Below are 27,610 nucleotides of genomic sequence, written 5' to 3'. Positions count from 1 at the left end.
ACCGTGGACCCGAGCATCACTGGACGGGTGGGCATGTCAGAGCCACGTGCGGTGAAGCCTCTCGGCCTCTGGGGGCCTCAGGATCTCCCCCTGCGGCGTGGGGTGTGGGTGTGGGGTGTGGGGTGGGACCTCCTGCCTTCCCAGGGCCGCCCCTCCTCCACGGCCCGGGGCGTCCAAGTTCCCCTTCTGTGCCTGCCCACGGCTCTGTCTCCGTCACCCTCTGGCTTCCTGTTGGGGCTTCCTCGTTCCCTCCCCACATTCGGGGCGCCTCCCTCCCCAGCAGAGGGACCTGAAGCGGCTCTGTGCTGGCGGATGCCGACATGGTGCCCCTGCTGCTGCTGCCTCTGCTGTGGGGGGGTGAGTGGGGGAGGGGTGGGGGAGGGGGGCACGGCTGGGGGAGGGGCGCACGCGTGGGGAGGGGCTGCAGCTGCCGCTGAGCCTCTGTGTCCCCCAGGGTCCCTGCAGGAGCTTCCAGGGTACGAGCTCCGAGTGCAGGAATCCGTGACGGTGCAGGCGTGCATGGACGTCCACGTGCCCTGCTCCTTCTCCTACCCCTGGAGTTCGGGGTTTTGGTATCCTGAGCCCTCCATCTACTGGTTCCGGGAAGGGGACAAGCCATACAATGATGCTGTGGCCACAAACGACCGAAATAAACGAGTGAAACCAGAGACCCAGGGCCGATTCCATCTCCTCGGGGACCCCAGGCAAAACGACTGCTCCCTGAGCATCAGGGAGGCCAGGCTGAGCGACTCAGGAGTCTACTACTTGCGATTGGAGAGAGGACCTGTGAGATACAGTTACAAAGAGAAGAAGCTGAATTTCCAGGTGACAGGTATGAGAGGGGGCCCAGGAGAGGACCCTGGCACATGGAGACGCCTCTATTAGAACAGGACCAGGGCACAGGAGCCCTCGCTGCTCCGGGTCTTGGGGTTTGAGGGTTCAGAAGAGAGCCAGAACTGGGAATGAGTTGTGACCCTGACCCTCTGGGTCCCCACACCCCTGCGTCCAGGCATCTCTGTCTGTCTCCTCATCTCCCTTTCTCCAGAGAAACCCAACATCCAGTTTCTGGAGCCTCTGGAGTCTGGCCAGCCCACAAAGCTGACCTGCAGCCTCTCACTAGCCTGTGATGACAGACACCCTCTCCTGTTCTCCTGGGTGGGGGATGCCCTTGATGCCATGAACCTAAACACCACCCACTCCTCGGAGCTCACCCTCACCCCGAGGCCCCAGGACCACGGCTCCAACCTCACCTGTCGGGTGACATTCCAGGGAGCGCAGGTGACCCTGGAGAGAACCGTCCGGCTCAACGTCTCCTGTGAGTGTGGAGGGGCGGCGGGGTCCCTGAGGGCAGTGGGGTGTGTGTGTGTGTGTGTGTGTGTCTGTGCGCACGCATGTGTGTGTGTGTGCAGAGAGAAGGGCATCTTACTCTTCCATGGGTCTGAGCCCTTGGAACTGAGGTGGGGAGGGGCTGTGAAGGACACCCACCCCCCTTCCTGGTTTCCCTCCTGGGTGCTGGCCAGTTTGCACCCCACTCCTCCCTCTGCAGCAAGCCCATGTCTTTCTGCCCCAGATGCTCCGAGGAACGTCTGCATCAGCCTCTCCTTCAGAAACGTCACAGGTAGGACAAGACTTCTCCTCTCCAGGGCTGGGTCCTGCTCCTGGGATCGCCTCCAGGGAGGTGGGTGTGGACTTGAGTGTGATCAGATATGGGAAGAGCAAGGGGACAATCACCACCCCGCCCCACCTCCCATGCACTAGACCACACACACATGCAACACACACATAGACTCACACACACAGGCACACACACATATAGTACATACACATGAACTAAGATACACACAGAAACACCCATAAACACAGGCACATACACATCACACATACACACGTATACACAGAGATATACCCACAGCTCAGGCACCCATCATGCACACATAGACACAGGCACATACACATCACACATACACACATATACACAGAGATATACCCACAGCTCAGGCACCCATCATGCACACATAGACACAGGCACATACACATCACACATACACACATATACACAGAGATATACCCACAGCTCAGGCACCCATCACGCACACATACACACAGATACACAGAGATATACCCACAGCTCAGGCACCCATCACGCACACATACACACAGATACACAGAGATATACACACAGCTCAGGCACCCATCATGCACACATAGACACAGGCACATACACATCACACATACACACATATACACATATACACAGAGATATACCCACAGCTCAGGCGCCCATCATGCACACATACACACAGGCACATACACATGTGCACTCATGCACACATACACACAGGCACACACACATACACCCGACACATTGACACACTCACACACTCTGTTCAAAGCCCATTTCTCTTCACCATGGTTCTATTGTGTGGTTTTCCCCACAAAAGCCTCCTTAGTCCCATCTCCTGCTGCCTTCACTGAATCAACTTCTCAAGCCTTGAGGCTCTCTGTTTTCTTTCCACCAAACAGCCCAGGCCTGTTGCATTGAGACACCAAGCCTCCCTGAAGATAGGAGGCCCAGACATGTCGGCTCAGCCTGCTTAGGGTGGGAAGGTTCAGCCCTGAGACCACAGGGAACCCAGCTGGCTGGCCAGGGGAGGAGAGAGTGAGGCCAGGAGATCCTGGGAAGGAGGGAGGAGGAGACCTCTGCCTTCCCCAGCTCTCCCGCTGCGCTTTCCCCCAAAGCCCTCAAGATTCTGCAGAACACCTCGTCGATTCTCATCTCAGAGAGCCAGCCGCTGCAGTTGCTGTGTGTCGCTGACAGCAACCCCCCTGCACAGCTGAGCTGGTTCCAGGGGTCCCCAGCCCTGGAGCCCGCCCCCATCTCCAGCACCGGGGTCCTGGCGCTGCCGTATTTAGAAAGTGCAGAGACAGAGTTCACCTGCCGGGCTCAGAACCCGCTGGGCTCCCAAAATACCTCCCTGAACCTCTTCGTGGTCTGTGAGTATGGGGGGCCCTGGGAACAGGATGTTGGGGTTCCTGGGAGGGGAGAGGCACCCCTGATCCCTCCCATCTCTCTCCACAGCTCCCCCGCAGCTGCTGGGCCCCTCCTGCTCCCAGGAGGATGAGGGTCTGCGCTGCAGCTGCTCCTCCCGAGCCCGGCCGGCCCCCTCCCTGCGCTGGCGGCTCGGTGAGGGGCTGCTGGAGGCGGAGTTCAGCAACGCCTCCTTTGAGGTCAGCTCCGGCTCCGCCGGGCCCTGGGCCAACGGTTCTGTGAGGCTCCGCGAGGGGCTCAGCTCCGGCCTCAGCCTCAGCTGCGAGGCCCTGAACATCTATGGGGTCCGGAGTGGGTCTGTCCTGCTGCTGCCAGGTCAGGGGTCTGTCGGGGGAGAGGCTTAGAGGGGCAGAAGCAGGAGTTATGATCCTAGAAGATGATGCTTGAGGGTAGAGGGGCTGGAGTTGGGACAGAGGGTGCTGGCTAGGACAGGGGGCTCCCTCTCAGGCCTGAAGAGGCTCTCCAGAAAGTTCTGCAAGGAGGCGGGAGGGAATGAGCCTGAATCTTGGGAGCGCGATCATCTCCTGGCCGTCTTCCCCGCAGGGAGACCTGCATTCCTGGCTCTTGGGGCTCTCGGAGGCGCTGGTGCAGGGGCCCTGCTGTCCGCGTGCTTGTGTCTCCTGTTGTTTTTCATGTAAGTCTGTGTTCTGGGGACGTATAGGGAGGGGTGTGGTAGGGAGTGTGGAAAGCGGTCTCTTAATCCCAGAAATGCGGAGAAGCACAGACTGGATTCAGAGGGTGGTTACAGCCTTAGCGAGATGTAATTCCCATGCATTAAAGTGTGCAGTTCATTGGTTTTTAGTCTATTCAGTGCTGCAAGTCTATGACAATGATTTTGACAGAATTTTTGCATTAGCCCCAAATGAAAGGGAAACCAAAAGGAAATCCACACCCCTGGTCATCCTCTTCGTTCCACCCTCTGCCCTGGGCTGTTTCCCGTCTCTCTAGAGTTGTCTGGTTTGGACATTTTGAGTAAGCGCAATCATAAAATGTGTGGTCCCATGTGACCGACTTCTCTCACTTTGCGTGATGTTTTCAAGGTTCATGCATGGCAGTCCTTCACTCCTTTAAAAAAAAAAAAAAATTTCATTAATTTTTGGCCGTGCTGGGTCTTGGTTGCGTTACACAGACTTCTCACTGCCCTGGCTTCTCTTATTGCAGAGTGCAGGCTCTAAGGTGTGCGGGTTTCCAGAATTGCAGCTCGAGGGCTCTAGAGCGCAGGCTCAGTAGCTGTGGCCCACCAGCTTAGTTGCTTAGAGCCACATGGAATCTTCCCAGACCAGGGATCGAACCTGTGTCCTTTGCATTGGCAGGGGGATTCTCATTCCCTGCTCCACCAGGGTAGTCTCCGTCATTCTATTTTATTTCCAAAAAATGCTCCCTTGGATGAGTGGAGCACATGCTACTCATCCATTCATCCACTGATGGACATTTGGATTGTTTCCACGTCTTGGCCACCATGTGTCAATAATAATGACATTCATGGACAAGTTTGTAAGTCGAGTCTCTAGTGATGGAAATTCAGTCTTGGCCACAGTCCTGGTCATCCAAGATGAAGCACTTACTTCCGCGTCAGGAAGGCCTCTGAGGGTGTTTCAGGGTCTGGGTGCCCGAGCCGTCGTATTGGGGGCGGTGGGGGGCAGCTTGCCCACCTTTGTCTGAGCTGCCCTGACTGCAGTGCACCGGTTTCTTCTCTTAGAGTGAAAGCCCGCAGAAAGAAGGCAGCCACGAGACCAGAGGGTGTGGATGATGAAGACCCGGTCATGGGTACTGTCGCCTGGGTGAGTGATGCGGGCGTCTTCTCCGGCCGTGGGGGCCCCAGGCATGTCCATTTGGCAGATTCAGGCTAAGTCTGTCAGTAGTTCCTGCTCCTCCTGTTCCCCCAGGCAGACACCTGGGAGCTGGCTTCCCTTCTGTTCTTCCGCTTCATCTCCCAGGCCCAGTGGTCCTCTGCTGACCACTGAGCCTGTTCACTTCTTTACTGGATACAGGCTGCTAGAACTACCTCCCCCCAAACCAGTACTTTCCAGCCATTCTGAGTCTCAAAGCTCTTGCTTGCTCCCACTACTTAGAGAATCAAGTCATAATCGTTGGTCTGATATATGATGTCCTTCCTGGGGTCTCCCTCCCCTGACGGCTGCTCCAGCCACTGGTCCTGCCCTAGGGTCCAGCTACACTGGCTTTCTCCCTGTGTCCAGAGAGATCTATTCCCTTGTGACTTAGAGCCTTTGAATTACACAGTTCCTTCTACCTGAACTAGGCTTCCCTGGTAGCTCAGATGGTAAAGAATCCACCTGCAATGCAGGAGACCTGGGTTCGATCCCTGGGTTCGATCCCTGGGTTGGGAAGATCTCCTGGAGAAGAGAATGGCTACCCACTCCAGTATTCTGGCCCTGGAGAATCCCATGGACTGTATAGTCCATGGGGCTGCAAAGAGTCGGACACGACTGAGCAACTTTCCCTTCACTACCTGAGCTGCCCTCCCTTTCCCAGTTCAACCATCCACCTCGCCGCCTCCTTCCAGCTGCAAGGTCAACATCTCTTACTCTGGGAACCTTTGTCTTCTCCCTTCCTGTCAGGGTCCATCCCTTCCTTCTCTCCACCCACTGAGTCCTGTGTCCATCCCCGGCACAACATCACACAACATCACTGCGTCTCCACCTTCTCATCGTATTTGTAAAGTCCTTGAGAACGAGGGCTGTAATTTTCTCTCACTCCCATCCCTGTCCAGCAAGACCCCTGTTCCCTTTTTAAAAATTGGGCTTGTGTTGCCCTAAATGGATTTATCCAAAATGCTTTGTTCATCACTGAGCTAGTATCAATGGAACAAGCAGTATTCACTTTTACTTACTCATCGTTACACATGATATGATAAACACGTATAAACCTGCCATCCAACCTGAGACTTAAAACACTGACGATAACTTTCATCTACCCTTCTACTTTGGCCCGCCCCCAGTAACCACTGCTCTGAACTTTTTGTTGCTGGTGTTACCACATATATGTTTACCCAAAATATACACTCTTTAGTTTAATTGCTTCTGAACCTACAAAGGGTGCTACGTGCCAGGTACTCTTCTTGGACTTGCTTTGTAGATACAGTCTTACATAGCAAAGATTCATTCATGTTTTTGCACAAAGTTGCAGTTTCCCATTGTATAATGATGCGTTTTATGATTATGTCTATTATCCAAGCTCCTATTGATGGACACTGGAGTTGTTTCCTGGTGTTGCAATTACGAACATTCCTTATTCGTGTCTCTTTGTATTCACATGTGAGAGTTTTCCTTTAGTGTTACTTAGGAGTTTAATTACTAGGTCATAGGGTCTCTTCCTTTTTAGAAGACCATGACAAATATTTTCCAAAGCAACCGTGTTCACTCATACTGTCATCTATGCCTATCAGATTCTCTTAACCTACAATCTCTGCAACACTTGGTTTTCTCAATTTTTTTTTTTTCCGGTCATCTCACATTCTCACTATGGTGTTGATTTGCATTTCCTTAGTTACCAATGAAGATGAAAATCTCTCTACAGCTTCAGTGGCATATGAACATCTTTTCTATAAAATGCCTGGTCCCATTGACAGCCCATTTTCCTACTGAATGTTTGACTTTTTCTTATTAAATTTGTTTGAGAGCTTTATACATTTTTATGCTCTTAAAAGATTATGTACATTGTAAATATCTTCTCCCAGTGAGTATCTTGTACTTTACCTTTTTAAAGGTGACGTTTGATGATGATAAGTTCTTAATTGTAATAAGAACTTGGGGGTTTAAGAAATTCTTTCCCATCTTAAGATGTAGAAAGATATTCAAGGATAGTTTCTACTAAAAGTTTTCTGTTTTCCTTTTGACATTTAAAGACTTCATCTACAGGAAGTTGATTTTTCTGTGTGGTGTACAATGTTGACCTATATATGTTCCTTCTTTTTTGGCAAAATAGTCCTTCACTTCCTCCCCTGTGGATCTGCCGTTCATCAAAATTCCACATGTGGGTGGTCCTCTTTCTGTGACCTCTTCTATTCCAATGATCAATTTTGTTGTCCTTGAGTCAGAACTGTGTCTACATTCAACAGAGGTCTATAGGCTCAAAAATAAGTCCTGGTATCTGATAGAGCAAGGCCTTCTCCTGAACCTTCTTTCAAAGTTGTCTTGACTATTCTTGGACCTCTGCTGTTCTATTTAAATGTTAAAATCAGTATGTCAAGTTCCCCAAAATACTCCTGTTGGAATTTTGATTGGAATTGCATTGAACCTATAGGTCAATCCAAGAAGAGTGTATTTGTTTGTGAATTCAAGTCTTCTAATCCAAGAGGACAGATTATCTCTATTCATTTAAGTCTTTTTAAAAAATGTTTTCAAAAAAGATGGAGAATTCCTTCACACAGATCTTGGTCATCTTTTGCTATTTTTTTCTTCCTAAATACTAGTTATTGTTACTAGTATACATGCATTTTCTGATTGCTCATTGCTGTATTCAGAATGAGAAAAAAAAATTTTTAAGTGTGAGGGTTTATTCTGTAATTAAAAAAAATCTCAAATTGGTCTTGAGTGTCATTTAGAATTTTGTTGCTTGGGTAGCTGGAAAATTCTTATATCTTACTTTTAACCCTGCTGAATCATCCTTTTTCAGAGATAAAGTTACCATCTGAAAAATTTGTGATATTCTTGCTTTTAACTGTCGTGGCTTGTATAGACAGTCTTCATTAGGGTAAGGAAGTTCTTTTCTATCACTAAATAACTTTAAGTTTATATCATACATCTCAGTTGAACTTTTCAGATACATCTACTGATATGATTTTCCCCATAATCTGTTACCAGTGGTGAGCAAAACAGTTCAACATTTTCTAGTTTGAAACTAGCATTCCTGAGAAAAGATGAAATTGTTCACAGTGAGTTTTTTTTTTTCTTTATCTAAAACTCTAGTAGATTCAGTTTGCTAACGCTTTGTTGAGCACTTTTGCATCTGTATGCAAGAGTAAAATGGACTTCTGTCTTCCTTTCTCCTCTTGTTGTTTCCTTGTTTGTGTACCAAGATAATATTGAGGAATTGTAGAATCTTCCCATTTTTTCTATTAATATTATCTGAAAGGGAGTGTATAAAATTGAAATGATCTGTTTCTTGAATGATGAGTAAGTATCACTTGTATAACCCGCCTGGGTCTGCCCTTGTCTTTATATGTGGTTTTTCTAACTCAGTCATTTTGTGTGTCCGTTAGTGAGATAACAGTTTGTTCATTTCATCTAAGTTTTATAATTTGTTGACAAAAGGTTATGAGTAGTATTCTCTTAACTGCATACTATTTAATTAGGATTAATTCCTCTTTGGGAGTTTCCCTGGTGACTCAGGTGGTAAAGAATCTGCCTGTGATGCGGGAGACCCGGGTTTGATCCCTAGGTCGGGGAGACCCCCTGGAGAAGGAAATGGCACCCCACTCCAGTATTCTTGCCTGGGAAATCCCATGGATGGAGGAGCCTGGTATGGCTATACTCCATTATACTCTGGCAAAAAAGTTTGTCAGATAGGACTTAGCAACTAAGCAACAACAACTTACCTTATTAATATATTGTACCCTTCTTTCACTATAAAAATGTTTATGGGTAAATATCTCTCAAAACACCACTTTAATTTCACCTCACACATTTTGAAATGTGTTATTTTAGTACCATTCAGTTCTAAACAATGTTAAAACCCTATTGTGATTTCTTTTGGAATCTTAAATTATTGGGGATTTTAAAAAATTCAAATGTAGGGGACTTCCCTGGTGGTCCAATGGCTAAGACTCTAGCTCCCAATGAAGGGGGCCCAGGTTTGATCCTTGGTCAGGGAATTAGATCCCACATGCTGCAGCGAGGACCCAGTGCAGCCAAATAAATAAATTTAAAAAAATTTTAATACAAAAATAATCCAAATGTATGGGAATTTTAAAACACCTTTCCATCCTTAAATTCTAACTAAATTGAGTTTTTTGTCAGAGTACATTGTTTTGATGACACCTACTTTTTAACTTTGTTGAGACTTTATCTGTGACCTGGTTATGTGAAGAATTTCTGTAAATAGTTCCTATATGCTTAAGAAAAGTATATATTTTCTATTTCATAAATTCCAACTAAGATCAATAGGCCAGTGTGTGTTCACTGTATTGTTCAAATCCAAATCTTTACTAATAGGTCTTCCTGAACTATCATTATTTGAACTCTTATGATAGTTTACTTGTCAATTTTCTCCTGGAGTTCTATCAAATTTACTTCTTACAGATGATGTACTTTTAAATTAAAAGTTTAGCATTTAGAAGTAGCATATCTTCTCACATTTAACCACATCTGTGACTGCCTCTGTCCCTAGTGATACTTTTTGTTTCAAATCTGTTTGGATAGATCTTAAGATAGACACACCGCTTTGTCCTTGGTTAGTTAGATATCTGGTATTTTTCCATCCTTTCCTCTCCCCACTCGCCTCTAACATTTTTTTTTAAATGCTTTAGCAATGATTCTTTTGAGTAGTGTATGACTGGGTTTGTTTTTTCTTAATTTTATTTATTATTTTGGCTGTGCTGGGCCTTCACTCTGCACAAGCTTTTCTCTAGCTGTGGCCAGCAAGGGCTCCTCTCTCATTGTGGTGCATAGGCTTCTCATTGTGATGGGTTCTCTTGTTGTGAATCTCGGCCTCTAGAGCACAGGCTCAGTAATTCTGGCGCATGGATTTATTTGCCACGAGTCATGTGGGATCTGCCTGAACTCAGGGATCGAACCCGTGTCTCCTACATTGGTAGGCAGATTCTTTACCCCTGAGCCACCAGGGAAGCCCTATAACAAGGTATTTGAAAATCCAATTTGACATCCTCAGTCGAGATCACGCTATTTGTATTTATTGTGGTTCTTGATATACGTGTATTTCTTTGTGCTATTTTAACTTCTCCTTTTGCTTGGTTCCATTTTTTTTTTCAACATTTCTTTTTCTCGTCTCTTATTTAAAAAAAAAATGTAACTTCTCTGTCTTACACCTAACAAAACGATCTCGAGTGCTTTTATATCTTTTGGTGTCCCCTGCATTAACCTTCTACGGCCATGCTGGTTCTTTCTCTCGATCTCCAGTTTTCATTCTGCGTGATTATGAACACACTCACCATTTTTCTATTCTCTGGTCATTTTTTAAAAAAAATACAGAGCTACACATTTTACTGAGGTAATCTGATCACGTTGGTATCTTATATTCATCGCGCGTGGTTTCTCAGTTTTCTTACTTTTATTTGCGTTCTTTGTATTTGAGTTCTGTCTCCTAACGTGTTTGTAGCTTGGGATTTCCTGTATTGAGGCTTCTGTCTGAAATATCTTTATGCCCCCACAGTTGAGTTTCATTTGGTAGGCGCTCAATCCCAGGATCAAGGTGGTTTTCTTTTGATACTCTGAACACTTGACTCACTGTTTCCTGTGCCCGGTATCCCCGTTAGAGGTCTCGGGTCTCACACATTGGCAGGTAACCCACTCATTCTCCCTGGAAACATTTGCATGTTTCTCCTTGGTTCCGACGGTCGTAAGATGAACTGTACTTTCTGTGGTCGTGGGCTTTTCCTTGTCTTTTTTCTTGTCTTTGCGAGGCACTTTGTGCTGGCATGGTTCAGTTCTTCTGTGATTCTGACAATTTTATCTCCACTATTTTTGTCCAGATATCTCTTCCTCTTTGGGTTTCATTTTTATCTCATTTGGGGAATACTGGGACTTCCCCGGTCGTTCAGTGGCTAAGACTCCATGCTCCCAGTGCAGAGGCACAGCGTTTGATCTCTGGTCGGGGAACTAAGATCCCACACGTCGGTGGTGTGGCCCCCCCAAGAGCATGTCATCTGGGGACTATTACAGTCTGACTGTTGAGATTCTCTATTCCTTCGTCATTCATGACTTTTATTTTCATGTGTTCTGTTCTTCATCCTCCTCTGCTTCCTTCTGTGGGAGACTTCAAACGTTCTTCAGGCTCCTTGATGTACTTCAGTTGTATTCATTCTATTCTTCATCCCACCATTGGATTCTTCCTATTTTTTTTATCTCAGACTTCATATTTCCACGTTTTATGGAACTGCACACACATTTCCTTTTTATGTAACTTACATGGTTACATAACTTCTTGTTCTACATTTCATGTACATAATTACTGATGTGTATAATTTTCTTTTCTTCCTCTCAGTCTTACTGAGATATATTGGACATATAGCATTGTATAAGTTTAAGGCGTACAGAATAATGATTTGATTTACGTACATCATGAAATGACTAGCCCAGTAAGTTTAGTGAACATCCATCATCTCATACAGATAAAAAATTAAAGAAACAGAAAAAAATATTTTCCTTGCTATGAGAACAGTTAGGATTTACTCTGAATAACTTTCATATATAACATACAGCAGAGTTAATTCTAATGATTATGTTCTACATTACCTCTCTAGTACTTATTTATCTTATAACTGGCAGTTTGTACCTTTTGACCACCTTCATTCAGTTTCCCCAGACCCACCTTCTGCCTCTGGTAACCACAAATCTGATCTCTTTTTCTCTGGGTTTGCTTGTTTCTTCCTTTTTGAAGTATAAGTGATTGGATATTTCTGTTTCAAAATGATCACCGTGCTGTCTAGTTACAATAAGTCACCATTTGGAAATATTACATCGTTACTGAGTGATGCACATAATTTCTTTTTCTGTTGCTTTTTTTTTTATTTTGAGGACAATTGCTTTACAATGCTGTGTTGGTGTCTGCCATTTAACAACGTAAATCAGCCACAAATGTACATGTGTCCCTCCCTCCTGAAGCTCCCTGCCACCCCCCGACCCCATCCCACCCCTCTAGGTGGTCTCAGAGCACCAGGTTGAGCTCCCTGTGTTATACAACAACTTCCCATTTGCTATCTAGCTTACATATGATAATACATAGAGAGAACAGACTCGGGCACACTGCTGGCGAAGGAGAGGATGGGAGGAATTGAGAGAGCAGCGTAATTTCTTATTCTCACATTCACGATGTAACTTCAGCACTTACTCCTCTTCGTGCATTTATCATGCTTAGTTTAAAACTCTTGATCAGAGTGTTCTAATACTTGTTCTTTGAAGGTCCATGACGTTCCCAACCTCCTTTGCTTGGTTTTTCTTCCAGGGCATTTACACTTTGCAGGTGCTTGGTCCTCTGACCTGGGAAGGGCATCTTCCCCTGGGATGTTAGCTTTTTGGTCTGGACTGTTGATTGGGTGAAGGTGAAGGGCAGATGCTGGCCTGTGTTGGCTCAAAGGAGTGATGGGGACCAGTTGCAGCGTGGAGTGCCCCGAGCACCAAAACCACTGTCCATCAGTCCCACTTCCTGTCCCCCCACCCCTGTAAAAGCAGTGTAAGTCACCCCTTTGCCTTCAACCTCAAGGAGAAGGAGCTTTGGGTTGTGATCCAAAACCTCTGTGGATTTTGATCCACCAGACTCTGGAGTTTGGAAAGAAGAGAGGGAGGACAAGAGTCCCAAAGGCCAGTGAGGCTCCGCGGAGGCTCTTCTTGCTCATCCAGCTCTTACCTCTGCTCACATGCACGTCACCGTCTGGTCCGCGCTCTCTGAATTCTGCAGGCAATGATTGTCCCAAGGCGAGGGTGGAGGAGAGAAGGAAGCAGAATTCAAGCACATCTGAGGGAACCTGTTCTTCCTCTCATCAACAAGCCAGCTTCCCTAGCCCTGGGCTATAGCATGTCACCTCCCAGGCCCCATGTGTTCAAATTAGCTTTTACTTCCCCCCAGGAACCTCAGAGTGATCAACTGATTAATGAATCCATTGACAGTTGATTTATAAAATTTTGTCATCCCGTAGTTCCACCTATAGTTTTTGATTGTTGGATCTTGGTGAGCAGAGCCAGTGGTACGTGTGAATTCACTATCTCGACAGGAACCCTAATAGAGCTTTTTTTTCCCCATTATGTTGTTGTCGCTGCTCAGCTGCGAAGTCATGTCAGACTCTTTGCAGCCGCATTAACCGCAGCACGCCATGGACTCTCCTCCACTGCCTCCCGGAGTTTGCTCAAATTCATGTCCACTGAGTCAGTGGTGTTATCTCACTGTCTCATCCTCTCCCCCGACTTCTCCTTTTGGCTTCAATCTTTTGCAGCATCAGGGTTTTTTTCCTGATAAGTCAGCTCTCTCAACCTTTCTGTAACTTTGATACTGTAGGCAGAATAGTGAAGCAATGAGCCGAATGGTCCCTGGAGTTCATCCTCCTGTGTCCAAGTTCTGGATTCAACCACCTCCAAGCTGTGTGACCTTGGACAAGTTAGCTAACCTCTCTGCTTCTGCATTTTCTCTTCTGGAAATGAGACCGTTGCTGTGCCGGTACCTGTTTCATTGGGTTGCTACAAGAAGTGCTTAGAAATATGCCTAGGTCATGGGAAATTGCTTACCACTCTTACCTAATGTTACTATTCCCCTCTCTAATGAGGAACTGGGCATGCATGCAGGTATTTGGGGCAGTTTCACTTCCCCTTATGTCCTCATTTGAAAGAACAGCACGTCGTGGCACCTAGCTCATAACTAGCACTCAGAAAGGGTGCTGGATGAAGGAATGAACATAGTGCTTTCTCCTGTTTATCCATCTGAGCTGCATCTCGCCTTATGCATGCTCAGCCACCTAATCGTGTCTGATTCTTTGCAACCCCATGGACTGCAGCCCACCAGGCTCTTCTGCCCATGGGATTTCCCAGGCCAGAATACTGGAGCGGGTTGCCATTTCCTACTGCAGGGGATCTCCCTAACCAGGGATGGAATTTGCGTCTCTTGCACTGGCAGGCGGATTCTTTACTTACTAGCATGACCTGGGAAGCCCATGTTATCTTCTGAGGATCAATTCAATCCCTTTTGATATATGGTAAGGCTATTAACAGCCATATGTTCTTGTTTCTCCCTCTTTGGCTACAGAAGGGTCAAGACACCTAGCTGTTTTGTCATTTCATCTTGCTCATGCCTAATATGGACAGTTCTGTCTAGATATGCTATTATTTTTCTGAGGTCGTGAAACCACTTTTTCCTAACCTGGAATTCTTTTTTGTTTTCTTTATAAGCTACTATTTGAAGGCTAATGTTGCTGTCAACACACTCGTCTATAGCATGATGGTGTAGGTGTGTGTGGACAGACTCAGAGAAAAGAGAATGGCACAGCAGTGTCTGGGTACCCTCTCTTCTGGGAGACTTGGGTCCTGCTTTATTTTCATTTTTGTTTTATGGAACCCAGGTCCAAGATCTAGAATTGCTGTCTCTTCTGGTTTCTGCACTATCTAGTTCATAAGTCACACTGGAGTTAGAAATTAGCTGTGTTTACTTGTCTCTAATCCAGTCCTCCTCGCCGACTGCAAGCTGCCTGAGGTCAGGGTCTGTGTCTGTTTTCTCACACTGCTCCTTTGGCCTCTCACCCAGGACTTGGTACAGGGTACACTGTCAAGAAAATGGCAGGCCTGGGTTTGAATCCTGGCTCTGCCATCCACTCTACGAGTGACCTTGGGCAAGTTACTTCACCTCTCCCCAATCTCAATTTTCCTACCTGTAAAATGGGAATAATAAGAATACCACTCCATGGACTCTGTGGGAGAAGGTGAGGGTGGGATGTTTCAAGAGATCAGCATCGAAACATGTATATTATCTAGGGTGAAACAGATCACCAGCCCAGGTTGGATGCATGAGACAAGTGCTCTGGCCTGGTGCGCTGGGAAAACCCAGAGGAATTGGATAGAGAGGGAGGTGGGAGGGGGGATCGGGATGGGGAATACATGTAAATCCATGGCTGATTCATGTCAATGTATGACAAAAACCACTACAATATTGTAAAGTAATTAACCTCCAACTAATAAAAATAAATGGAAAAAAAAAAGAATATCACTCTTACTGGGTTTCTGTGAAGGTTAAATAGGATTCATAAGCCTGCAATATGGCCCAGTTAATCTTGACAAAATCGTAAACGAATGAGTGAGTATTTTGAGTTCACAGGAAGCATGTGAGGAATAAGATGAATGAATAAACGTCCCGTCTGCTGAACTTTCCTTAGGGGATCATGCCTGCTTATTCCTTCTCTGACTCCTTTTTCTCCCTTTTACTCAGGGTTCCAGGCAAAAGCCTTGCTCAGACAGCCCCCCCGACCAGACGGTGCTGTCCCCTGCAGAGGACGCCCCACCCCCAGGGGAACAGGAAGAGCTCCATTATGCCTCCCTCAGCTTTCATGAGATGACATCTCGGGAGCCTCAGGACCAGGAGGCGACCAGCACCGAGTACTCCGAGATCAAAAAAGTTAATGAGGGCCTATCCAGACCTCGGTCCCAGCTGGGGGAACCACAGCCCCTGTGGGAACAAGGAAAGGTCAGGGACTAGCTGATGAAGCCTTGGCGGCAATATCTAACTACTGTATGAGTGTCCCCAGGTAGAGCAGAAAGACAGGTGACGGGATTAGAGAAACTTGGGCTCACAGGCAGGTTCCAGCACTTCCTGAGGCATCGTCATCAAGCAACTTGGTCCACCTCTCTGTCTCGGGTTTTCTGTTCTGTAAGTGAGAGATCATGTGTCTTACCTCCCAGTTGGTGAACATTAAAGAAAGATCATATAAAAAGAATAAAGGGGAAAAACCTCAAAGGAAAAAAAGGAAGAACATATTAAAACCAACGAACAGAGGTCCCATCACATGGCGTATGCGTAGTGTCTGCTGCTTCCTCTTCCTGGACAGAAAGGTCCTCCCGTCAAGTTCTTCTGAGGGTGACTAGTGTTGACGCGAAACAAGTAGACAGCCAGCTATTTCTCAGCAAAGGTGGGTTTAATTTGGCATTAGCCCAGAATTGCAGCTTGGGGTCTGCAACAATGCAGAGCCATGAGCAAGTTCCAATTCAAGGAGGGAAGGAGACCGCTTTTATAAAGGGGCAGAGGAAGTGGAGGGCTAGAGGAAACAGTGAGTCCATGGCTTTTCATTGGCTAAGTCCTTGCCAGGAAGGTAGGAGTCTTCCTTCTTCCTGTTGGGCTCTGGCATCATCACAGCTAGTGAGAGCTTCCCCTTCTGGACTCTGAGGCTTCCGTTTATTCATTTTTTACACCAGGAACAGAGGACAGAGTGGCAACTTATTGATGTCATTCTCCATCCCAGAACTCTTTGGAGTTTCTCCAGGGAAAGACTAGTCCCTCAGCCTGGCACTGAGTTCATAATACAGCATCTTATAATCTCTCTGGGGTTATCTCCTTCCCTCATGCTTATCTGTCAATTCTTCCAGCATATTTCCTCACCCACTGACCTCCAGTCCTTTCCCTATTTCATTTATAGACCCTAGAGGGATTTTTCCAACAGCCAGAGAGCTGACCCCAACTCTCCTGAACAAAACTATTCCCTCTTAGCACCACGCTAGAACTCTCTATAGAGTTGGATTATAAAGAAAGCTGAGCACCAAAGAATTGATGCTTTTGAACTGTGGTGTTGGAGAAGACTCTTGAGAGTCCCTTGGACTGCAAGGAGATCCAACCAGTCCATCCTAAAGGAGATCAGTCCTGGGTGTTCATTGAAAGGACTGATGCTTAAGATGAAACTCCAATACTTTGGCCACCTAATGTGAAGAACTGATTCATTGGAAAAGACCGTGATGCTAGAAAAGATTGAAGGCAGGAAAAAAGGGGATGACAGAGGATGAGATGGTTGGATGGCATCACCAACTCAATGGACATGAGTTTAAGCAAACTCTGGGAGTTGGTAATGGACAGGGAAGCCTGGTATGCTGCAGTCCATGGGGTCACAAAGAGTTGGACATGACTAAGCAACTGAATTGACTGACTGACTGACGACCTCACTGCTATCTACTCACCCATCCTCTCCTCTTGGTCCATTCTTCCTTATGCCTTCCAGGCTGGTTCATACAGATGTCTTTGCAATTTCAGATCTCTTTCCTGGAGGTCATGCTGCCTGGTTTTCATCCATTTCCACCATCTCATCCTTCAAACTTAGCTCATGGACAGATTTGGATCTTCAGTGAAGAAAGAGCTCATACCTCCCCTCCTCTAAAATTGAATTAATTTTTAAAGGAAAAAGCACTAATGCAAAAATAGACAGTATTTCACCAGCACCTGTGTAATGTGAGTGCCTAACAATAAGCTTAAGCTTTTTTGAATGTAAATGCCTGATGTTAAACTTCTGACTGCCCAGGCATCCATTTCAGAGACATCCAGCTCAAATAATTCATCTCGAATAAACATATTGACAGCTATGACTTTAAAGAGCCAGGTGGCCCCACCCATGAAGTTCCCTTTTAAAGATTTTTTTTTTTTGATGGGAACAATTTAAAAAATCTTTATTGAATTCGTTACAACATTGCTTCTGTTTTATATTTTGGTTTTTGGCCACAAAGCATGTGGGATCTTAGCTCCCTCACCAGGGATTGAACCCCCACACACCCCCCACCCTGCATCGGAAGGAGAAGCCTTAACCACTGGACCATCAGAGAAGTTCCTGAAGTTCCCGTTTAGAAAGCTCTGGGTGAACTAGATAACTGACTCTTGTGTGACCCTGTTTTTCCCTTCTTACACCCTAATTCTAGTTCTTATGTTTTAAATTTGCCAATAAGTGAACCCACAATACCCTAGGGACCCCACCGTGTACCCCAATAAAGGCAGAGCCAAGGATCCATGCTCTCTCTCACCCCCTCACCTGGCTCTTGGGTGTGCTGTGTATCCTCCAGGACTTGTGAGCAGTAAGCCTTGTTTTTTTCAATGTTTCCTGATAGTTTTTGCTGAAGTGTATCTTGCAGTCATAATAAGAACAGGGGCCAGCCCATCTACAACATTGACTTTGGTCGAGGAATCTCTTTAGGGGCTGGCACCAAGGGCTTCCCTGGTAGCTCAGCTGGCAAAGAATCTTCCTGCAATGCGGGAGACCTGTGTTCCATCAAGGCTATATATTGTCACCCTGCTTATTTAACTTATATGCAGAGTACATCATGAGGAACACTGGGCTGGAAGAAGCACAAGTTGGAATCAAGATTGCCGGGAGAAATATCAATAACTTCATATACACAGATGACACCACCCTAATGGCAGAGAGTGAAGAACTAAAGAGCCTCTTGATGAAAGTGAAAGAGGAGAGTAAAAAGTTGGCTTAAAGCTCAACATTCAGAAAACTAAGATCATGGCATCCAGTCCCATCACTTCATGGCAAATAGATGGGGAAACTGTGGAAACTGACTGACTTTATTTTTCTGGGCTCCAAAATCACTGCAGATGGTGATTGCAGCCACGAAATTAAAAGATGCTTACTCCTTGGAAGGAAAGTTATGACCAACTTAGCATATTGAAAAACAGAGACATTACTTTGCCAACAAAGGTCCATCTGGTCAAGGCTATGGTTTTTCCAGTGGTCATGTATGGATGTGAGAGTGGACTATAAAGAAAGCTGAGGACAGAAAAATTGATGCTTTTGAAGTGTGGTGTTCGAGGAGACTCTTGAGAGTCCCTTGGACTGCAAGGAGATCCAGACAGTCCATCCTGAAGGAGATCAGTCCTGGATGTTCATTGGAAGGACTGATGCTGAAGCTGAAACTCCAGTACTTTGGCCACCTGATGCAAAGAGCTAACTCATTTGAAAAGACCCTGATGCTGGGAAAGATTGAGGGCAGGAAGAGAAGGGGATGACAGAGGATGAGATGGTTGGATGGCCTCACCGACTCAACGGATGTGAGTTTGGGTAGACTCAGGGAGTTGGTGATGGACAGGGAGGCCTGGTGTGCTGTGGTTCATGGGGTCGCAAAGAGTTGGACATGACTGAGCGACTGAACTGAACTGGGTCCGATTCCTGGGTTTGGAAGATCCCCTGGAGAAGGGGAAGACTACCCACTCCAGTATTCTGGCCTGGAGAATTCCATGGACAGTATAGTCCATGGGGTAGCAAAGAATTGGACACGACTGAGCAACTTGCACTTTCACCAAGTAGTGTGGGCCTCAGCGAATACCTCCCACAACACAAAACAATCACCTAAACAAGGATAAATTATTTCCTAAACTTTATCAAGTGACTGTGAGGAAAGAAGTTAATAGTTCTAATGTGGTGCTAAGAGGACATGAATTTCTAGAATCCATTACTGGGGCCCCAGCTACGCTCCAGGACCATGGACAGCGACAACCCTTCAGCTAGGCGCTCAGGGGGCCTGCCAAGGTGATTGGAGTGCCCCCTGGGGGCAGATCCTCGACTAGTCTCAAATGCAGAGGAAAGAGGGCTGGGAAATGGGACTGGTGACCTTCTGTCTCTTAGGACAGAGGTGCTGGGCAGGGAACAGCCAAGCTCCTCCTCAGTGTCCCCTGAAAACCTCCTCCTCCAGGCGGGTAGGGGACTTAGCTTCAAAGACACAATGCATTTCTCACAGGCCAATGAGTTCCCTTCCCCTCAGACTACCCTCACCCTTTGCAGAAAATCTGTGTCTCCTCTTTCTCCCCTCACTTTCCAGTAGGTTGATATTCCGCACTTGTTTTTAACCCCTTTGTCACACTGCCACGGGTCTCTGGGTGTTAGAGAACATGGTTATGATCATTTTCTATGCCTGGTGCTCTGCCAAGTCCTGATTCAGCCTAAATAAAGGAATGAAGTCCCGGAAATCTGGTTTAATTGATAGGTCACAAAAGTAAATTCTAAGTTTTCCTTCATTCTACATGGACGGTAAATATTCAGAGTGGTGAAAGGATCTTGGGGCCTCAGTGGATCATCGCACAGAGAATTATGAAAAGCAGAGACAGCCAGGCTAGGTCAGGAAAAAGTAGTGGGGTAAGGAGAGGAAGATTCGATAGATGCTCTAAAGAGGGAAGGTTTTCTGGGACTGGAGGAATTGATAAGAAGTTAGAACTCATTCTCAAGGTGTGATCGTAGGACTCATGGGAGACCTGAGACTCGACTGAGAGCCACCTACAAATCCAGCGGCTTTCTGAACTCAAATTGACCCCAGAAACCTGCAAACACCACATCTAATTCTGGGGCTGGAGCCAGCACCTCACTTCTCAGTTTCAGCCTCTGATTACTGTCATACTTTTCGAGCTCTGGTTCTCTCTGTCCCTCCTTGGTGCTGACCCTAATACTTGACATTTGCATCCTGGCGACCCTGAAGTCAAGGCACAAGGAGATCCTGAACCCCATGCTAGGGTCTGGTGAGGGGGTAGGACACCCAACAACTGGCAAGGGAGTGTCTCTTGTCACAATCATTCCTCACAATGGGGTGGTCTCAATGCTCTTTCCTTCTGCCCAGGATTCTGGCCCCTCCAGTCCTGCCTACCTCGGTGGCCCCACACTCCATTCCTGTCTCCAGCTACTCAAAGTTCAACTCAGCTTAGCTTATGCGTTCTGCTTGCTTTCTCTGCCTTCTGGCCTCTCCTGCTGAATGAGCTTCTCTTTTTTTCTGGGATCCTAGCTGCCTTGGTAGCTGTTTGATGTATTTAAATAGCATGTTTGAGTGTGTGTTCCTAGTTGGTCTTAGTGGAAGTGTTGCTCTGACATGAGATATTACATTAAGGCTGGAAACCTTGTTTGCTTTATTTGGCACTGTTTTAAAGATTTGGCAGCACCAAGTCTGACAGCACACGGAATCTTTCCTTGTGGTATGTGGGATCTAGTTCTCTGACTAGAGATTGAACCAGGCCCCCTGCATTGGGAGTGCTGAGTATTATCCACTGGACTACCAGGGAAGTCCCTCGCGTGCTTTATTTTGGTCTTTGCTCAAAAGTCACCTTCTCAAAGAGGTCTTGGCCTCTCAAAACTAAAATAGGACTTCACTCCCTTTCCCCTTCTGTTGTTTTGTTCCCTATTCATAGCACCCATCATTATGACTTTATATTACATATTTGTCTATTACCTCTCTCCCACAAGATTGTAAACTCCGAGACCACGTGGTTTTAATTTTTTTTAAAATTTTCTCTCCCACCAATATCTAGATGCCCTTGCAGACATCAAGGGCTCTATAAATGTGGGAAGAATGATGTTGTGCTATCCAGTGTAAACACAGATCTGGTTTCTATCCCCAAAGTTCAGTTCAGTTAGGCAGAACAAGACCCCAAAGGGCTGAATGGCCACATGGTAAGGACAGGACCCAGCGGCTGGGGTTTGGGAGGGTCCCAATGTCCTGGGCTGGGCAGGGTGGGAGGAGAGATTCAGGGACGCTTCCAAGAGGCCCCTGGAGGATGTGAGCAGGAAGATGGGAAAGGAGGGCATTTCTAAAAAAGGAGCAGCCCAGCAAAGTTTGGAGGTGGGGCTGAGGACACCAAGACTGCGCAGAAGTCAGGCAGGCAGTTTCTGAGCCTCATGCCTGTCTGGATCAGCAGGTCAGCAACCCCGAAATCGAGCGCCCCCTGGTGGCCAAACCTTAGTGTGACCAGCCAAATCTGACACATTTAGTGAGCACTTATGAAACATTCTCAACAGTGCTTTGGTGGGAGGCCTTGATTCCATTTTCAGCAGAGCAAATGGAAGATCCAAGAGGTTGAGTCACTGACCCAAGCTCACCCAGCTCTGCCTCTTGAATCTGAAGTCTGGAGAGCCGTTCCAGTTGCTCTTCATCCATCAGAGATTCAGGTGGTAGTGGGGATGAGGACTAATTCCACTGTCTTGAAGAGCCCCAGGAGGACCTGGGTGAGAGACCCCAGGTGGAGCTCCAGGGAGGTGACCTCGGGCCAGTTATGGGCCTCGGGCTACAGCCAGTGAGATCGTGGTGCGGGTGAAATGAGATGGCCCAGCGCCTGCAGTACACACAGCGCTCACGCAGAAACACCATGAGTGCTGTAACCGACAAGTCCATCCAGGTGCGGGGCTGTGCTTATCCTACTGCAGGCAAACGCGAACACCAGGCAGGCAGTAGGCGAGCGAGAACGGTTAGGACCATCTGAGCACGCCCAGATCCCACAGAGGCACAGGCAAGCAGCCCCCTAATTCCCACTCGCTCAGGAATGGAAGGTCGTTTAGTGCTCCCCTCTCTGAGACCCAGGAGTCCCCGGCCCCCAGCCCCAGGAGCACAGAGCGTCTGCAGGATCGCAGGTAACAGGTTCCATTTCTCTCCCAGCTGCACACGAAGCCCGGGCTCAGGTAATTCCGTGGCATTTACAGGCGGCCCCGCGCCCCAACGGCGCTGGATCCTGGCAGGGAACTGGAGTTTCTAGAAGTCGGGGACCGGCTGGGAAGTCGGCAGTCGGGACGGCTGCGGCTCCCGCGGCGGCCCCTCCTCGTCCAGCCCCCGGCGGCCCTTGCCGATGGCCAGGCGGGGCCGGCCGCGGTTCAGGCCGTCCAGGAGCGCGCAGGCCTGGCAGAGCGCGCGGCTGGCCAGCGCCCCGCAGCGGGAGCAGGCGCCGGGCGGCGGGGGCCGCGCGGCAGGGGCCAGCGCCAGGCGCTCGGCCGAGTGTACCAGGTCCAGCACCGCCGACGGCCGCGCCGCCTCCAGCATCTTGAGCAGGTCGCGCGCGTGGCCGCGGAAGGCCTCGGGCGCGTACACGCACTCCTCGGAGAAGTAGTCGAGGCGGCGGAAGTGCGCGTACAGCACCACCTCCTTCTGCGAGGCCAGCTGCAGCGGGCGGCAGCGCGGCAGGGCGCCCCCCTCGCCGGGGGAGCCCAGGCCCCCGCCCCGCGCCAGCCGGCCCGCGTCGCCCCGCAGGAAGTTCATGAGCACCGTCTCCGCCATGTCGTCCGCGTTGTGTCCTGGGGGAGGGGAGACGGGAGCCGTGAGGAGGGCCCCAGGGGAGGAGACCCCGAGGCACCGAGGGGCGGCCTGGGGAGGCTGCGGGGGGACCCGGCGAGAAACGAGAGGGCGATGCACCCAGGCTCCCGTGGAGCAGCCCGGGGTGCCTCACTTACCCCCCACTTATCGCAGACCAGGCCCTCTGCTAGGTACCCTTTCATGGATCGAGTAAAAGTGCTTTACGCAACAAATCTCATTTCAATCTCAGTGAAAAGTGTACTTCAGACTGCACAGACGTCCAAATGGCCTTTGATGGAGGCTCTCAAGTGGGCTGTTGACACAAGTGCCTCTGGGAATGCAGATCATGGTGTTTAGAGGACCAGGTAGGAAGTAAGTGCGCATTTACACAACAGTCACCATAAAATGGAAGCTAAATTTATTCTGCAACTTGTCATCTTATACTTGTGTGTGTGTGAAAGTCACTCAGTCGTGTCCGACTCCTTGCGATCCCATGGACTGTAGCCCTCCAGGCGCTTCTGTGTATGGAATTCTCATACTTGAGTCTATAGTAAAACAAGAGTCTTAAGGCTTCTCAAATCAGCCATACTTTCCCTCCTGAGGGCCTTTGCTGTTTCCTCTGCTCAGAATCTCTCCCAGTCCCCTTTTGGTCCTTCATGTAAGGACCCACTCAACCTGGGTCTCTGATTACTCAGGAAACTCTTCCTTTCTCCCTTCACTAGGTCTTTCTGCATCACTTTCCTTAGCTGCACTTATCAGGTTATAATTATGTATGTGAGAAACGGACAGGATCAGCCACTGGCTTGCGCATCATCATAGCAGCAAATAGTTTACTGTTTCTCAGTCTCTTGTCTGAGTGTTTCATATATAATTCATCTAAGTCCCAGTAAGTCTAGGATCTGGATAATATTAATAGCCCTGTTACATAGGAGAGGAAACCGAGGTTAGGTAGTTTGTTCTCTGGTACATAGCTTGCATGTGGTACAAAATAAATGGTCAATAATAATTTGTTGAAGTAATGACTGGGACAGAGAAAAAGTTATCAGAAAGAAGCTGAAAGACAAAAGGAGTTAAAAGACACGGCTGCGTTTCAGACTATAGATGGCTTCTGATGGGCGATACCCCTCCATGCCCCTCCTTTTATGAAAAGGGACACAGAGAATGTCATTAAAAAAAAAAAAAAACAGTGCATTAAACCACAGCCCTAGCCCCAGAGAGTACTCTTCCACCCCTCTATTTGCCAGCATATGTGTACCAAATAGGGCTTCCCCAGTGTCTCAGCGGTAAAGCATCCACCTGCGATACAGAAGCTGCAGGAGACGCAGGTTCGATCCCTGAGTTGGGAAGATCCCCTGGAGGAGGGCACGGCAACCCACTCCAGTATTCTTGCCTGGAGAATCCCATGGACAAAGGAGCCTGGCTGTTGTCGGCTACAGTCCATAGGGTTGCAAAGAGTCAGACGACTGAAGCGACTTGGCATGCATGAATATGTACCAGATAACTCAAAAGCTTGTCATGCCCATCCTAAGGACGTGAACATACTATGCCTATGAACCTTTAGGGAGCGTGCATATCCCCTTCTTGCTATTTAGATTCTCCAGTTAAGACAGACGAAGTCTCCACTACCACTTGGGCACGCACTCCAGCGCCCTTACGACGCCTGACTTTCTCCCGCGCATGCGCCCCTCCCACCACGCCCCCTCTGGGCCGCGCCTGCGCCCCTCCCACCACGCCCCCTCTGGGCCGCGCCTGCGCTCACCGGTCACGACGTGCGTGGCTCCCACGAGGCGCGCCCCTTCCTCCAGCGCGCGGCGCCGCAGCACCCCGCAGAAGGTGCAACAGGCGCGGCTGCGGCCGGAGCCGGACGTGCTGCGGGCCACGGCGTCCATCGTCCAGCCCCCGAAGAGGTCCGCGTAGGCCACGATGGTGAGCGGGAGCTCCCAGCGCGCCGCCTGCCGCCGCACGGCTGCCAGCGCCGCGTCCCGGTAGCCGCCGATGCCCTCGTCCACCGCCACAAGGTGCAGCGAGATGTCCAGGCGCGGAGCCAGCTCGCGCAGCACGTGCGCCAGCACCGTGGAGTCCTTGCCGCCCGAGGCGCCCACGGCCACCACGGCGCCGGGCGGCAGCAGGCGGCCAGCGACCACCGTGTGCAGCACCTCGGCCTCGAAGGTGGCGCAGAAGCAGGCGCCGCACAGCGCCTGGCCCGAGCGCGGACGGCGGAGGGCGGCGCGTGCCTTGTTGCAAGAGGCGCACTGCGGAGCGGGCATCGTGGGGTGCTGGAGAGGCGGGAGGGGTCGGTTCTCCTGGATGGGTGGAGAGGGGAGGCGGGTTACACGTGGATTCCGGATTGTGGGGGTCGTTGCTTGCCTACCGGGAGGCTGCCTAGATAGTGCCCAGAGTAAAACCATTGTCTGTAACACTCTTTCCTGCAGCACTGTGCAGGCCTGGCACCTTCAAGTCTCATCATAACCTTTCAATCACTCATTCATTCTTTCATTCAGCAAATATCCACTCAATGCCTTCAAGGGTGCCCAACGTTCTCTAGTAATTGGGGACACAGCAATGAGCAAAACAGGAAAGGTTGCAGACACTAAATTCTAGTGGAAGAGCTGACTCAAGATACTTTCCAGATATGAGAAGTAATAATATGAGGGAATTACCCTCTAAGTTGAGGTCAGAAGGAGGAGTCATGCATTTGATCAGTGGGAAGGATTTTCCTGATAAGAGTTAACAACAAATGCAAAGGACAGCTCCTGTTCGTGTTCAAGTTTGTTGTGGTTAAAGGCGGGAAAGGTTCCAGGGGCTTGGAGGTTGGCAGGGCCAGGAGCTTGGACTTTATTCTGAGAGAAACAGGAATGGCTGGACGATTTTAAGCTCTAGTGACAGAATCTAATTTTTATTTTAACAGGATCCCTTGGACTGCATGTGAATGAATACAGGTTGGAGCCTGGAAAGGGCCGACATGGGCAGACCAGTGGAGGAGGTTCCTGCAGTGATCCAGGTAAGCAACAATGGTAGCTCGGAGCAGAGTGGAAACAGTGGGATTGGAGAGAAGTGGTCAGATTCTGGATCTGTTTTGGAAACAGGGCAGATGGGACTTTTACAAGCCTCAGGGGAGGGCAGTGGATGAAAGATACAGGACTCAGGACAACCTCGTTTTGTTTTGACTTGAGCACTTGGAAGGTAGTGGGACCATTTAGTAGAGAGGAGGTGGGGGTTGGGGAAGAATGGGGGAATACTGTGAGAGGGGTGAGTTTGGGCGTGGTAGATTTGAGGTTCTTTGCTCTGGAAGTCTTTTCAGAACCCTGAGCTGGGTGTGCCGCCTCCTCCAGGTTTCCACGGCCACCTAATTCCCATCTTTCCACCTCCCCCGCCCAGGCCAGCCCTGACCACTCTAGGTTGTAATCAGGACAGAAGAGGGTGCGCTCGCACCGCACCAAGCTTGGGGCGGGAGTGGGGTGGGGTGGGGTGGAAACGAGTCAGACCCGGCCGGCAGAGTTCAAATCAGGAACGCCAGCTGTATAGGGCACTCCTGCCTGGAGGGCCGTCAAGAGACTGCCTTTGGGGGTTTATGGAGGGGAGTGCTGTCTCACCAGAAATGCCTACCGAGTGCGTGGGAGAGATACAAAGACTCCTCCACTGCAGCGCTACAAAGGGCCGGTATCGGCCCGCGGTGGGAGGAGGCACTCACCTGAATAGAACCCAGGCGGGAAGGTTCAGGCTCCGAGAAAGCGCGGAAGCAAATAGAACTACAACTTCCAGAAGGCTTTGTGTCTACCCGCCGACATCTCCCAGGTACCCATGCGGCGGTTGAGTCGGTGGTGCTTACTGCCCTCGGAGAGCTGGGCCTACAACTCCCGGCGGTCCTCGCGGCGATGTCTCTAGCTCCGCCCACAGCTCCCAGAGTGCTCCACGCTTCCGGTCCAGAGCGAGCCCCTCGTGCGCCTGCGTACGGGCGGGTTCGCTTGTGGGTTTTGTGGTTTTTGCGCTTCACTGCTCTGCGCGCCGTGTGTGGTTTATCCCAAAGGTGGATGCTTTTCAGGTTTTGTGCTCTTGTGGGAGCATGGTGGAATTTGTGGTGGGGGTGGAGAGGCGTCGGAGTGGGGTATGATGGGGATGGGGTGCGAAAGGCAGAGGTAGCGAGGGCGCCGGACCGACTCCCAAGGTTCGGGCTTACAGTTTGGGTTCTTGCGCGCGCGCCCGCAGACGTGGGAGCGAGGGTGCGGCCCGGCCCAGGCCGCCGCGGTGCGCACCGGCGGTGTTACGCTTATGCGGAGCAGAAATATAGCGGTTTGCGGTTCTTACGCGCGTGCACCGGGCTCAAGTCAGGAACGCGGTGAGCAGTTACGCGCACGCCTGGTGAGGGCCGAGCTCCGGATGGAGGGCAGGTGAGACGGAGGGTCCTCGAATCAAAAGCCGGAACACCTTACCAAGAATCACCCGAAGCCCTGCACCCAAGGTCCAGGCCCTCAGCCTGTTTCCAGCCCCCAAACTGCCCCTTTCCTGCCTGTTATAGTCTGACATCCTCTTATCTCTACCCCTGTGAGACCCTTGAGACGGTAGGAATGGGGGACGTTTGAGTGTGTGAACCTATTAGCTGAAGCGTGGTCATCGGGTTCATTCATTTGTCAGTCATTTTCTAAGGCTTCCTGCATGCCAGGTCCTATCCTCTGGGCGTACCAGGCCTGCCAGGAGAGAGAAGGATGGCTAAGCTTGATGTGGAGGGGGCAGATGACCGGGGCTGCAGGGGTCCAGAGGTGACAGGTGCTTCTAACCAGGGTATGGGGTGGGGGTAAGGGAGCGGCACTGGACTTAGTGAGGAATCAGCAGTGTGCCAGACACCCATCCCCTGCACTTCCCTCGCACCATCTCAAGTTCC

The 27,610-nt window shown here is 49.2% G+C and overlaps 2 protein-coding genes across 2 annotated transcripts; one reads left to right on the top strand and one right to left on the bottom strand.

Moving 5' to 3' along the window:
• The first annotated feature begins 263 nt into the window (after nt 1–263).
• Nucleotides 264–15,715, top strand: SIGLEC5 (sialic acid binding Ig like lectin 5). Its single transcript, XM_065926571.1, has 9 exons — nt 264–357; nt 455–832; nt 1,046–1,315; nt 1,571–1,618; nt 2,740–2,994; nt 3,080–3,364; nt 3,593–3,683; nt 4,749–4,830; nt 15,152–15,715. Exons 1-9 carry the CDS (start codon nt 321–323, stop codon nt 15,416–15,418), a joined length of 1,713 nt encoding a protein of 570 aa, XP_065782643.1. The 5' UTR covers nt 264–320; the 3' UTR covers nt 15,419–15,715.
• Nucleotides 15,716–16,799: 1,084 nt separating this feature from the next.
• Nucleotides 16,800–26,462, bottom strand: LOC136161597 (cytoplasmic tRNA 2-thiolation protein 1). The gene is made up of 3 exons (XM_065926595.1): nt 26,423–26,462; nt 24,491–25,034; nt 16,800–22,733 (listed from the first exon to the last, which is right to left on the bottom strand). Exons 2-3 carry the CDS (start codon nt 24,996–24,998, stop codon nt 22,198–22,200), a joined length of 1,044 nt encoding a protein of 347 aa, XP_065782667.1. The 5' UTR covers nt 24,999–25,034; nt 26,423–26,462; the 3' UTR covers nt 16,800–22,197.
• Nucleotides 26,463–27,610: the final 1,148 nt, after the last annotated feature.

This window comes from Muntiacus reevesi, chromosome 2 (assembly GCF_963930625.1).
Source record: "Muntiacus reevesi chromosome 2, mMunRee1.1, whole genome shotgun sequence".
Lineage (NCBI taxonomy): Eukaryota > Metazoa > Chordata > Mammalia > Artiodactyla > Cervidae > Muntiacus > Muntiacus reevesi.
This window is presented reverse-complemented; position numbering and strand designations above follow the sequence as displayed.